We start from the raw sequence: 14,599 nt of genomic DNA on the forward strand, positions 1-14,599 counted from the left end.
AATATTTACAAGAACTATTCATATGGAAATATATGTACAAAAGCGTTGTATGAAATAATTATGAAAATGGATAAACGAAATAAGTATAAGTACATGGAATATAATTTATGTTAAGTTTGATATAAGCTATTACCAGAATAAATATACATAAAATATATGGAAATGATGAAGCATAAAATATTGATATAATGAAATGAATGATATATGCTTGTGAAGAAACGGTAAGAGCATGATATGTTTCATGACATGTACATATATGATTATCTTTGATATGTTGATACAAGGAAATTATGTAATTGAGACTATTATTAAACTCAAGTGCGACATGTCGAGAAAATAGATATATCAATGTTGAATTTATATGAGATATGTGCAAGTATACTAACAATGTTGTTGTTTGATGCTTATACAAGTGCCAAACTGTTGATTGAATGGTAATATATTTATTTTATATGATGCATTGAATCGGTAAGTATTTTAATTTTTTTAAGTGATCTGCAAATGGTAGTAATGCTCCGAAACCCTGTTCTGGAGTAGATACGGGTTAGGGGTGTTACATAAAGGATTAAAATAAAAAATATATATGTCTATTTTAACTTATGTTGGTGGACGGTAACATGTTTTTAAATATTATTAATGGTAAATTTTTAATTAAATTAAAAAAAGTATAAAATGTGTTTATAACAAAAACAAAACAATGTGGATGGAAAGAGAGTATTGTCTTCCTGATCCTTCCTTCGAGATTGCAAGAAGAATAAGTCATGAAATCGGCCTAGGGTTTCAAACTTTTGACGACAAGTTGGTTAGTTCAATTTATTTATTTTTCTTGTAATTTTATATTTTTGAGATTATGGGAGCTTAATCTAGCTAGATCGTATATCAATTTGTGAAACTGTTAAAGTTTCAGGAAGTTTTCATTATTGATTTAATAGATTTTAAGCTTAGATGTGAAAAAGGGCTAAATTGTAAAGTTAAATTGATAATTTTGCGAATTAGAGACTAAAGCGAATGAAATGTAATATTAATAGTAGAAGTAAGAAATAGAATGTCACTAATGGGTAATAGTGAAATCATATTTCAATTTGGAACTTTAAATTGAAAGTTAGGTTAATCTTGGTTTTAGGGACTAAATTAAATAAATTGTAAAATATGTGTGACTTTATAATTGATATTGATTTGAGTTGGAATTTAATATTATGTATTGTCGGATTATTATACGTAGCTAAAGACAGTGTGGGAACGTTGAGAGAGAAAGGAAAGACGAGAACTGATGACGAGTAACTCATGTGTTCAATTTGTATTTCTATTATTCGAATCATCTTAATTGTTGCAAATGTATTCTATTTTTGCATGTCATGATACTGAGTTGAGTTGAAAATAGTTAATTGAATTGAATTGATACTATATTGATTGATTATCGAGATAAAGGACTAAATTGAATAAAATTGAAAATACTGTAACTTGATGAAAATGTGAAATTGGCTTGAAATTGGGTTAGATAATGTTATGTTATATATAAATTAGTGAATTGGTTGATAGATTAAGAATGATGAAATGTAAACTGAGCTATATTATGAATTGGATAATCAGTTACCCTATTATTTGTTTAGGCAAAGTCGAATATAGTTGGCATGTTATTGGATAGTTTGAGTATGGGTTATTTCAACTATATGTTGATGAGTGTTAGACGCATTTTTCTTTCCAATGTTTCGGCAAGTGTTGGGCATAATTATTATTTCGGTTAAATCGATGAGTAATGGGCACAATTTATTTATTTCGGACATTTCAATGAGGCATTAGATGTCAAATCGATATGTTAGTTGAATTTGTGTATCCATTTGAGTCCAAATCAAGTTACATTTGAGTCCAAATTAAGTTAACAGGGAAATAAAAATACACATATATGTTACAAATAGGTTGAATGATGATTGGGATTGATTATATGCTAATAAGTTAGATTGCAGACATTTATATACAATGTTAAATATCGAGGTATGCAATAGATTAGGCAAAATGGTTAATGAGTCAAGAAGCCAATTAGGTAAGATTTGGAATACATCATTTAACTTGATAATGAAAGGTTGCATAATTATTTGTTACAAGTTAGATCTATATGAAATTCATTAAGCATTGTAATAATAGTATGGAATATACATGTAAGATGAATAGAATGAACTAATTATATAATACACTGTATTGACTAATGGTATTAATATAGACATTGCATCCAATTGATTATTTCATGTGTTATTTTATTTGAATTATAAAAATACCACTAAGTTTATTGCTCAACGTACGGTTTTGTCCGTGCGTAGGTTAGGTATAAGGCGAAACCCTAAGCATCAACTTCAATATCCAGATAAGATCCTAAACTCGAAAAAGTTTGTATAAATCTCTTTTGTTAGTTATAAGGCATGTACCTAATTGGAGTCAAACTAGTATAAAAACCTATGTAAATACACTTGGTGTCTAATGGTTAATGTATCAATTTTGCTTATGCATATATATATGTATATATTGCAGTGGAACTAATGGTAGGTTGAAATGGTATGGATGATGCAATTATATATGAAATTTGGTAAACTAGGTAATGGTAGGAATGAGTTAGATGAAATGCATTAGGTAAAGTTTGATGATTTTAGCTGTTTATAGATATGGATGTATAGGTTTTGAATGAATTGCTTTGGTTATTGGTTTAGAAAAGAATAGGGCATTAACCTAGTGTGTTTTAAGTTTTGGAGGCATGGTGCTGATTTGTTGTTTGTAATAGCTGAATATATATATACATATATATATACATGAGAGTGTATATGATTGTACTTTGACAATTTGCAAGTTTTGAAAGTGTACATTTTTGCCAAGATCAAGGATCTAGTAGTTTGTCTTTGGTATCGCCATATTGTACCCTTGATATCGCGATATCAGTCTTGATCTATTTTTTTTTACACCTTACAGTTTGTTCCTCAGGTTGGAAAACCTGGCTACTGTCTTCAAAATCGCGATACCCATCTAATGAAATTTGAAGTTGGGCTATTGTCTTTGGTATTGCAATACCCAGCCTAGGATATCATGATAACCAATTGTTATAATTTGAAAATTTTGCAATTTAGTCCTAGCTCGACCCCGTAATAGTACTGAACTTCCGTTAACTTATGTAAGACCCAAAAATTATTTTTTTTATTATATTTTAAGTTCGCTTAACATTGGATTACATGTATGATTGCTTGTTTGTTAACTAAAAGATTGTAGTTGTTAACTGATTGGGTCGAGTATAGGGTGTTACAGCGAGCTTGTTCTTAAACATAAATAAACTAAACAAGCTTTGTTCGTGTTCGGTTTGTTTGATAAACGAGCCTCAAAATCTTGTTCATGTTTGTTTATTTAGCTTAATAGACAAACATAAAAGAACAAAAATCGAACTGTTCATCGAACGCTCTGTTCATTTACCACCCTAAATAAATGAGGCTTTAGAAAAATTAAAGAAGTATGGGTTCAAATTCTATTATGTGGGTATATTTTTCAATTATTCTATATAAAATATATAAAATAATAAAAATACCCTCAAAATAATATAATTTACTTCGTAAAATTAGGATATTTTGGTCATTTATCAAGTTGGTACCTAGATGTAACACATCTCAATTAAGGACTTTATAACAAGTATAAATATAAATATTAAAGTTTATTTGTTATAAACACAAAATATCTTAAATATAATTCTAACATACCAAACTATATGAATATACAAATTATCAAATTTAATTACAATATTTTGAAACAACCATCGAGATGCCTCATTAGTTCTTGGCCCTAATTGCATTACCTTTTACAACAAGCAAACTTTTGCTTCCAACGCAATCAATCAACCCTTTCTTTTACTTCTTTCCAACAAGTTATAAATAAACAATCGGCCTTTACAAGTAGAACGATTGAACAGTAGGTCTAAATCAGAAATGGAATGTAAGAAATAAAAAATGGTATTTTGCTTCGGCAAATTCAAGATTTTTGGAACAATAATGGCTCCGATAAAGGGTCACTGTGTTTCAAATCGGAAGGTTTGTTATTAGTACCTGATTCAAGCTGTGCAACAGATGAATCCTCTCCTCTTTGTTTCAGTAATGACTTGAAGAAACTTGATTCTGTTTCTTCAGGTGATGAATCTGATCCAGATGCCATGTGATCTTCTTTTATGCTCTCAACATGTTGGAGGCATACTTGGACTGCATCATGCACTCTCACAAAGTACCATTCCTTTCCTATCAACTCTACGAGACCGGATTTCGATAACATCAACAGAACATTCCTATTTGGATTCGAGATGGCTATCTGGATGTGCCGTGATTTATATTCATGGTGTAATTCTTTCAGAGCTTGGACTGCACTAGTGTCTATGTATGTAACAGCTGCAGGGGAATCAAAGGCAACATTTTTCTTATAAGAAACTGCCCTCTCTCAACTTCAAAAGTAGTTTAGTTGGCTGATGCAGTTATGAATCTTTGAACGTGATGAATATTGTTGTCGGAATGAAATTTACTTACGTGACATTTCCAAAACCACAAAATATATTCTTCCGACTTGTGGTCCACGTCTCGTCAATTTATCAACCACGATTTCATATTCTCGCAATCTGATAGACAATAACGTTTTCTTAAATTGAGAAATCACGAACGTACACTCTAGAATTGAGCAACAGAAAATTTACAGATGCAAGATACCAAAGGCTGTTTTATTTTAATGAAGAAAGCTTGAACCTTCACCTGTCTTTGATGTAACTTGTGTTTGCAAAATAGATAGGTGAATCAATACGAACAATTACGATTCCGTTGTAAGTATATGCTTCTGGATACTGCTGAATGTTCCTGTAAACTGTGGTGCCAGGAAGGCGCCCCAACACAGCTGCAGTGCCAGTGGAGAAATGATACATGTTACTCGGGCTCGGATATGAATCTTGGAAACTAGTATGGATTAGGTGACATCCACTTACCGATATGAGGATTGGCTGATTCATGAATGACAAAGGCAAGTGAAAAACCTACCTGAAATTAAAAGTATCCTTGAAGGATCATGTCTTTATAATCATGTTTGAACATATGTCAGATATGAATATTGCATAAAAGGAAAAGTTGGAACAACATGTTTTAAAGTAGTTACCCCAATAAGGACACCAATCTCAATTCCGAAAAACAATGTTGTAATAGCTGTAATGGTCCAAAGAAGAAAATCTTTCTTGCTTACAGGCCATAAGAAAATTGCTTCTTCATAATCCACCTAAAATCATTAAAATGCAAAAAAGAAACAAATGTTCAACCAAATATCCGATTTAACATGTCGTTTACTTTTTAATTCTGGTTGATTTCATATGTTGCTAATCTGGTTTGAAAAATGTTCCAACACAGGCTTGTCTCTTACTTACCAGGCTTATCACTGCAGAGATTACTATAGCAGACAGAGCACACTGCAGAGGACCCATAGTTAGCATTCATAGTAGTAACTCTTCTAGATGCTAACAGGAAATCTAGCCATACACAACAAACAATCAAATCCAACATTTGAGTCCATGGATCCCTCAAAAAACCTATGTTGCTTCAACTCTTAATTTTTCTCAAAGTATCTGTCTTGGACACATTTTCTAACATGGGTATGCAAATATGACCCTCTAAATACTTGGAAAAAGGCAAAACAAATGGAGTATACCCATTTCAAACACATACTCTTATCTGACTCTCATCCAAGTTCGAGTAACATAACAACAATACATGAGCAAATTCAGGTGGTGAGAAAGAAAAAAAAGGAATAATGTAAGAAGCACGCAAATGGAAATGATAAGAATAGTTAAACCAAACGTGCTAACTTAAGAACTTACCAGAGGTATGTACTCAAATACTGGAGTCAAGAATAAAAGTGCACAACACATTACGATTCCTGTTATAACTCCAGCTAAGCCGGTTTTTGCTCCATTCTCATGATTCACAGCTGATCTTGAGAAAGAACCTGCATGAAATGCACAACAATGTTCAACTAACTTGAGTTTCCAACGTTCCGGTACACAACATTCTTAAGAATAGAGTTTAACAATCTAACACTGAATCAAGAGATAACTTTTGAGTACATTGGGAAGAACTCTCACCTGTTGTGGGGTATGCTGAAAAGAATGACCCCAACACATTTGCAGCCCCAAGACCAAACAACTGTTGACAAAGAATCAAAGTTCATTACTACCTTCCCTAAATGTAAACAAAATTAAGCACATGATTAAACCATATATGGGTCAAGCAACATAAAGATTTAAAGAAACATAGTGTAGAGGAATGTGAATGATTGAAAATAGAGAAGAAAAAAAGTTAATCATTATAACAGCAAGTATAGAGGGAGTTGTACAACATTTTTACAGTATATACCTCTTGATTTGAATCCAGCTCGTACCCATTTTTTGCTGCCAATGCTTTGGCAATCCCAACGGATTCCTGAGATTCAAAACATACCATTAGTAGTCACAATTCGAATTGGAAGCATGTATATATTTATTCCTATTAGGAGAATGATTCATGTAATTTGTTACCAAGATGGCTACACCAGTAATGACAAGTGTAGTTGGAATTAAGGACTTTGCATGCTTAAAACATTTAGGGATGGAAAAGCTGGGAAGGCCTTGAGGTATGTCTCCAACCTAAATCAACAACATTACAACATTATTTATCATTTGACTAAGATATAGTGTTGTTGTGACTATGTTGCTTGATTTAACATCCAACAATAAGCAGCATTTTAGTTTACATCATTCTCACCAATGTAATAGATGATGGATGATATATCTTGGCACTACTTGTGCCAAGAATGACCGCTGTCAGGGGACCCATAGCTCGTAAGAACTTCAAATGCTTCCTTGATTTTCCCTACACATGAAGCATAGAATTTATTACCAATTTAGGGGGAGTGTAGGAGGGAGAGAGACAAAGAGTTGGTACCAAATGCTTCATGGTCTGAAGTATCGCCAGAATTATAGATCCCATTACAAAAGGGGGCCATGAGAACTACAAAATGAGAACACCGGTTGTGGTTAAACAAATGAAAGCAGAGCAAAACACTTGGCAAAGTTGAAAGAAAATACATGGAAGTTTCCTCCAATTACAATAAACAATGCAAAGGAATATGTCAATTATACATTTAAGAAGTAGATGATTTTAAGTTCTAGTGCTAAGGATTATGCCTTCTTTAACGAACGTATCAGTAACATACAAATATAAAACTGTAAATTTAATACCATTTAGGCATGTAAAGACATACCTTATCAGCTCCAGATATTATGCTCTTGATTATTGGCACAATCTCACTGCTTCGATCAATTTCATACCCCAGAAAGTATTTTGCTTGAGACAAACCAATTACAATGGCTGAAGCTGTTGTGAACCCAGAAATCACAGAATGACTAATGAAACGAATAAGCCATCCAAGCCTGACCAAAGTGGGAAAAGTATATTAAAGTTTTCCTAAGAATGGAAGATCTGACTGTAAGATAATGCAGAAAAAGTTCTAGATCATTAGATACACTTGTTCTTTTCTTTGTGTGATAGAAGTAGCATAAACTCATCCTAAGTTATTCGGACTATGATGTGAGTGTCATATGCAAGCATGTATCTAATCTTAGTATGTTTTAACTTTTTATGTTTTTCATGTATTTGAGAGTTCATGGAGGATTAACTTGTTGCACTTTGTTGCTAAGAAAAGCAAACTTTCAGTAGGAATATTCAACTGGTTGATAACTATTTGAGCTAGCTGAGACAAATTTTCATGTTGCTCCAACTACATCTATGACTAACACATATTCAAACATAGGTACAGAATATTAAGTCCCAAAGGCTCTCTAAATGCATAGAAATCTTGGGAAAACGTGAACATGCTCGTGCACAATATCCGATACCCACACCTGAATTTTATTAACTCAGATACACACTAACTTGCATGATTCTTAAATTATTAATCACCAGCATATGCAAAAGCAAAATTTAGATGAGAAAAGGAATGAGTACTACCTCAATAGCCCCATTATGCATTCCAAGATCCCAACCATCAAAGTCAACACTATAGCGAGCTCTGTATATAATGCATCTGATGAATCAACAATTTTACCTAACACGTTGGAGACGAGGAGGGAAGTCAATGCAGCGGGACCTATTGAAATCTGCCGTGATGACCCAAATATGGCATAGATAAAAATTGGCACAAATCCAGAGTCTGCATGCCCAAAACCACAATACATATCTTGTGAATAAGATTTAAACTAAATGGACTGTAATCCAAGTTGCAATGTTTAAAAAGACAACAATCAAACGTTTAAACTCAAGTGTAGGTTTTTTTTTTTCTTTAAATGTGGTTGTTATTATAATGCCATTAATTCCATTAATGTATAGTTTTAGCTTTGTCTTTTAAGTATGTTTTTTATAGAGAATATTACATATGGGAGTTGTGAAGAGGTCCTACACTCAGTAATTTTGTAAAAATAAACCATATAAAGTGATTTGATTGTCGTAAAGAATAGTTGTATGAAAAAGGATTGGTGAAGGTGCATGGCATATATAAAAAGAAATCCTGAAGAATATGAATTGATGGTAACTTACAGAGCCCATAGATTGGTTGAAGTCCAGCTAATTTTGCATATGACATTGCCTGCTCACATCAACATTCAAAACCCCCCATCTCACATCAACACTTCAATTTATCTCAAAAACAATAACTCACTCCATTTCTGTGACTGCCTGCCTTATTTATTTATCATTAAGCATTTTAATGGATGCGTTCAATTGACTTTGGGAAGGCATTAGACGATGGTCTCTACATGAAGCTTAGCTTCATGGTTCTGTCACAAATATTAGTTGAGAGATGGTGGTCAAACAGAGCTAAACATACTAGTAGAAAAAATCTTAAAAAAAAAAAAAAGTAAAGTAAAGTAAAACCCTTTAAAATTTTGGAATTTTTTTAATAATTTATAGATGACTCGGATAGTTTTATTTTTAAATTTGAGTTAAAATTAAAATTAAAAATAAATAATAATATAGATAATATATAAATAAATAAATCAAATGGATAAATTATCCAATTATTTTTTTATTTAATTAAATATCTATTCAATTTTTTAAAATTATAATTATCTAAAAATATTTATCTAATTTATTTTAAACAGAATATCATCCATATATCTAATTTATTTTACACAAAATATCATCCATATAATCTAATTTATTTAAGTTAAATATTTTAGTTATCTAATTAACTATGTTTTAAGTGTACTAAAAAATAACTATTTTAAAAAAAATATTATCCACTTAATTTATAAAAAATGTTAATAGATTAAAGTCACAATATTATAATTAAACATTAAGTTGTTCTTTTAAAGCATAATGATTTGTTCGATGATTCAATATAAAAAAAGTAATTTTAATCTTTCATTTAATTAATTTTATTTTTCTTAGCCTTTAAATTTATATTTTTTTATCAAATCACCTCAAAATAAATGAAAAGTTAATATTTTTTAATTTTACTAATATGGTATACATGCGGATAACCCGACAGCATTTAATTAATTTTTTAAAATTTTAAAAACTCAAAAATTATTTGTAAATAAAAAATCATTAAATTTATTTAAAAAGTATAAAAATATAAAAATATTTTTAAAATTAAAAAAAATTCTGACATGGCATACAAGTGGCGATCTACGTGTATGCCACATCAGCAAAGTTAACAAATATTAATTTTTTCATCTATTTTGAGGTGATTTGACAAAAAAGCGCAAGTTTAAAAGCTAAAAAAGGTTTAAAAAAAAGAATGAAATAGAGGGCTAAAGTGACCTTTTTGTAAAGTTGGAAGGCAAAAAAGTCATTATGTCTTTTTAAAATGTATACTTGGTTATATTTAATATATAGGCTTAACTCACAAATTGGTACCTAAACTATACTATTTTTTCTATCTTGGTTCCTAAACTTTTTTTTATCACAAGTGATTCCTAAACTACTTTTTTTTTCCTTAAGTTGGTAGATTCGTTAGTCAAATTGTTAAGTCTATTTAGGGAAAAGAAAAAAACTTAACCCACAAATTGGTACTTAAGCTATGTATTTTTCCCATTTTGGTATATAAATTATTTTTTTCTCAAGTTGGTACCACTATTAGTTCAATTATCGGTTAAATTGTTAAGTCTTTAAAAAAATAGAACCAATTAGAAATTGTCATATGACAAAAAAAAATACAGTATTTTTTCTCTTATAGATAGATTTTTTTCCTTTTTTTTTCTTTCTTTAGAATTAGACCAATGATCAAACTAGGTACGCCACCGATTCTTAGTTTAATCAATTCGCCTGAATCAATTAAATAAATTATTAAAAATTTATCAAAGTTAAAAATTAGAGAAAATAAGTTTAATTGGTTTTTTTAGTTTGGTTCAATCAGTCTGTATTGGTTCACGAGTTAATCAGTTTAACCCTATCCACGAGCTAGTACCTCGGTTGATTCTCGGTCCAATCGATTTAACGGTATAATTTAGGTACTGATTGGTGGGTTAAGTTATTTTTAAAATAGATTTAACGGTTAGACTAATAAAAGTATCAACTTCAGGGAAAAAATAATTTAGGTACCACTGGTAACCCAAAAAAATATTTAAATACCAAGATAGAAAAATAGTATATTTTAGATTCTAATTTTGGATTAAACCTAATAAATTAAATGAAAAATTCAATTAAAGAGAAAATAATTATATATCCAATATGAATATAAATATTATGGAAATCACATATATTTAATGTTTGCATTTTAAGTTGAATAATTATAAAATTAAATTGAAACTTAAAAAATACAAAAGTAATTTAAATTATGGTTGTTCATTAAAATATATACTCCTTTTTATTGTAGTAATTTTGATTTTTTTTTAATATTCTTAATTGAGTTGGGTGAAAGAGTATATAATTAATTTATTTTTATATTTATGAAAAGAAAGATAATTAGCATAAAAAAATTAAATTAATTGTACTTATAATTTTCTAGATGATTTTTATTTTTTTAAGAGTTAAAATAGGAATGAGTTAATAAGAGAGTTTTTTTTCTTATACTCAGTGAAATACACAAACAAACTAATAGTACTTAAAGTATTGTAAATTTAATCTTTAACATAAAATAATATATATTAATAGTATACAAAATATATGTTTTATTATGAAGTTTGGAAATATTATCTTAAAATAATTATAATAAATAGACATGCGAATTATTAAAATATATAGAACAAATTTGGATTTGAAATATTATATTAAAAAATTATAGTAAATAGATATAAAATTTTGTACTAAAAAAATTAATTTATGAAAAACAATTATAAATTATTATAAAAAATAATAACAATAAGATTAATTAAAAAAGAGTCCTATAAATTATATTATAGGTATAATAATTAAGTTATGTTTTTCTAATATAATTTAAAAAAGAAATGAGTAAAAGTTTACCCAAAGTAAAAATAAATGCTTAAAATGAAGAAAGTCACGTGTCAAATAATTGTAACATTAACACACTTGGTTATTTAAAACCTTGTAGTATAATTTATTTTATATTTTGGTTATGGAGTGACTATTAATTTTTTTAGAAATTAATAAAAAAATTTATTATAATTAAATTTTGTATGAAAATATATTTTATGTTAAAATAATTTTTTTAAAATATATTCAATAATAAATATAGATAGAGTGAAAATAAACCTGAATCTTAATACTACTATTTAACGTGTGTTCGATTCTTGGATTTATAATTTATAATTATTTTATTTAAAAATGTATAAAAGTATGAAAAAGACACAAATGTCATAATAATATTAATTATAGTTTTTTAAAAAATATTTTTATAATTTCATAATTAAGTTAATTACCAATTAATGGTGATATCAACTTAATAAAATGTTTACATGTAAATAATTATATATTTGAAATAAATTTCAAAAAGAAAAATAATTATATAAATATTATAAAAATTAGGTTAATTGAATAATAAGCTCTCAAATTATACCTTTTTTGAATTAGGTACTTAAACTCTTTTTTTAATTGAATCAGAGACTTAAATTATAATTTTGTAATCATTACGAGTTCCAGCCATTATCACCATTTAAAACAACCTTCAGCTAATCAAATGTGATATTTTTAATTATATAAAGATTTTAAAATTAAATATTAAATAATTATTTAATATTATAATTTTCTATTCCCTTATCTCCATTGTCTCCCTTTCTAATTCTTCAATTTTCATCCTCTCTCCTCTTTCATCTATATCCATAAAATTTAAAGGAAGTACACTACAATGCTGGCATATATAAATACCATAAAAGAATGTCATTGGGAAAAATGTGGCAATCCCATTTTAGGGTGCCCAGTCCCGCTATCCCCAATAAGTGAAAGTAAGGCAGGCAAAGGCAATGGAGGAATTGGAAATGATAGAAAAAGAGGGGAGGAAGAGAGTGAAAGAAATATATAACATTAAACATTAATTTATTTTAATATTAAATTAAAAATTTTTATATAATTAAAAATGTCACTTGCTAACTCTTACTTAATTTTAAAATTTTTTAACAGATGATAACAATTGTGGACTATAATGATTACAAAATTATAGTTTAAATATATAACTAAAAAAATATAGTTTGAGGGCTTTTTATTCAATTAAACCTAATATATATATATTAAAAATACTTATATAAGGGAATTTTCATAATTTTGCCTTGGTTTGAGTTGCAAAATATCAGAAAATGCTTTTAGATAATAAAAGCAATGGAGGAGGGCTAAAGTTATATGCCGCACAACCTTTTTTTTTCACAAGAAAACAACATAAATTCAATAACAGTAATAACATATTATTTATTATAGGCATTATCATAAATTTAGTTTTTTTTTATATTTTAAAATTTTAAAATATATTTATAATTTTAAAATTATTTATTAAAGAAATATATAAGATAAAAAATCACACAAGTTTTATGTTAACATCGTTAAAAATTAATATTTTAATTTATTTAGAAAATTTAATATTATTTGAAAATTCCATAACTAAATTTGGTTAAAAAAATAAAAATAAAAATAAAAGTGACAAAAAAATATAAAGCCCAAACTTATCATATATATTATTATCTTACACGCCAATAATGATAATAAAAATGACCGAAAAAAAAAACAATAAAAATATACTAAATTTACATTAAAAACCCTTATAGAAAAAACGATGAGTAAATAAAAAGAAATTCATTAACGGATAATATCTTTCCCCTTCTTTTTCTTTACTTCATTTTTTATACTTCCGAGCGACAAGGCACTAAACTTCCGTTTCAATTTGAAAAGTAAAAAGTAGATTCTTCTTTTGTAGCATTAAATTTATATTATAGATAAAATTACAAAAACTTTTCAAAAAACAAATTAAATGTTCTTTTATAAATTTAATTAATTGGGATAAAGAGTAAATAATAGTAAATGTCATTGAAGTCAAAAGCATGGGTGCCAATTTCACTGATAAAACTGAACCAGAAAAAAAGAAAAAGGATTTTTAAAAGATGGTTAACTGCAAAAGGGAGTTGGTTAGTAAGCTAAGTTGAGGGTGAAAAAATAAGGGTTTATTTTAACAGACGCAGACAAGTTGCGTTTTTCTTCTCTTTTTCTTGCATCGACATTTGCACTGCAACCAAAGAAACGCAGAAAGAAGAGGAATCACCTGCGGTACGAGCATAATACCGACGGTACTACCAGCCATGAGATCAACCTGCAAATACTCCCGCCATTTATACGTTCGAATCCAACGGCAACAAGGAAGAAACATCTCGACCCAATTAAAAAAGGTCATCTCTTTGATCTTTTCCCGCAATCTGGAAAACGAAGATGAGGAATAACCAGCACCGGAGCTCCCGTAGGACGTCGTGTCCGGGTGCTGGAGCTGGAGAATTTTAACGGATCGGGTAGGCATGGTGGAAGATGAAGGAGATGAATAGGTTATGTGGGGGATAAGCAGCGGAAGGGGAGAGGGAGGCATAGGCGTTATTGAGTTTTGTGGAGCTCAGTCCATAGCGACGTGGGGGCCAGGTTTCAGTAGATTATGAGGAAGAAATGAAGCCAGTGACAGGTCATTAAAACAACTATAATAAAATATAAAAAAGACGTGATACATTTGTCCATGTCTGGGTAAGGTCGTTCCTAGGGTTTTTTCTTTACTATTTTGAAAGCTCATTGTCCCAGGTCCAACTTTGTCGGTCCCAATTACAATTTCTCTTCTTCAAGATGTATTCGAGTGATTAATCCCATCATTTAATTAAATTTCCACATTTATCAAATTTTAATCTCATTTTTCCATGTCCCGCACTAATAGATACAGTTTAGTATATAATTACTACAGTAGCTCCAATGTTTTAAAGAGAAAATTAAGTAATAAAAAAGCTATGAGCAAACATATTTGAAATTAAAACTCTAGGGAACCGAACTATATAAATAAATCTTGGTGATATTTCTATTTTGTTTGTAGAGTTTTTCATAGTGCCAAGATGTAATGGTAAATGTAGTCTAACGCTTCTATTGCTTTTGTTTTTTTAAGCAAACAA

At 29.0% G+C, this 14,599-nt stretch overlaps 1 protein-coding gene across 2 annotated transcripts; it reads right to left on the reverse strand.

Annotated features, from left to right (window-relative positions):
• Positions 1 to 3,705: 3,705 nt before the first annotated feature.
• Positions 3,706 to 14,120, reverse strand: LOC107959888 (sulfate transporter 4.1, chloroplastic). Of its 2 annotated transcripts, XM_016896058.2 has the most exons (16): positions 13,723 to 14,120; positions 8,616 to 8,664; positions 8,031 to 8,232; positions 7,285 to 7,453; positions 6,966 to 7,031; positions 6,786 to 6,893; positions 6,560 to 6,667; positions 6,399 to 6,464; positions 6,128 to 6,188; positions 5,864 to 5,991; positions 5,414 to 5,455; positions 5,152 to 5,268; positions 4,985 to 5,036; positions 4,758 to 4,896; positions 4,539 to 4,627; positions 3,706 to 4,403 (listed from the first exon to the last, which is right to left on the reverse strand). In XM_016896058.2, the coding sequence occupies exons 1-16, from the start codon at positions 14,035 to 14,037 to the stop codon at positions 3,997 to 3,999; spliced, it is 2,118 nt and encodes a 705-aa protein (XP_016751547.2). In that variant the 5' UTR covers positions 14,038 to 14,120; the 3' UTR covers positions 3,706 to 3,996. The 2 variants fall into 2 exon arrangements, with proteins under 2 accessions (XP_016751547.2, XP_040970140.1); XM_041114206.1 differs by lacking the exon at positions 5,414 to 5,455.
• Between the last annotated feature and the right edge of the window lie 479 nt (positions 14,121 to 14,599).

Source organism: Gossypium hirsutum, chromosome A05 (genome assembly GCF_007990345.1).
Source record: "Gossypium hirsutum isolate 1008001.06 chromosome A05, Gossypium_hirsutum_v2.1, whole genome shotgun sequence".
NCBI lineage: Eukaryota > Viridiplantae > Streptophyta > Magnoliopsida > Malvales > Malvaceae > Gossypium > Gossypium hirsutum.

What these genes read in the sequence shown, in the direction of transcription:
- LOC107959888 (XM_016896058.2), bottom strand. Translation starts at nt 14,037, where the DNA reads ATGCCTCCCTCTCCCCTTCCGCTGCTTATCCCCCACATAACCTATTCA. An exon ending in TCAACCAATCTATGGGCTCT is followed by an intron (nt 8,233 to 8,615) that starts GTAAGTTACCAT and finishes TTGGGCATGCAG; the next exon opens with ACTCTGGATTTGTGCCAATT. An exon ending in TGTGGTTTTGGAAATGTCAC is followed by an intron (nt 4,404 to 4,538) that starts GTAAGTAAATTT and finishes ATTCCCCTGCAG; the next exon opens with CTGTTACATACATAGACACT.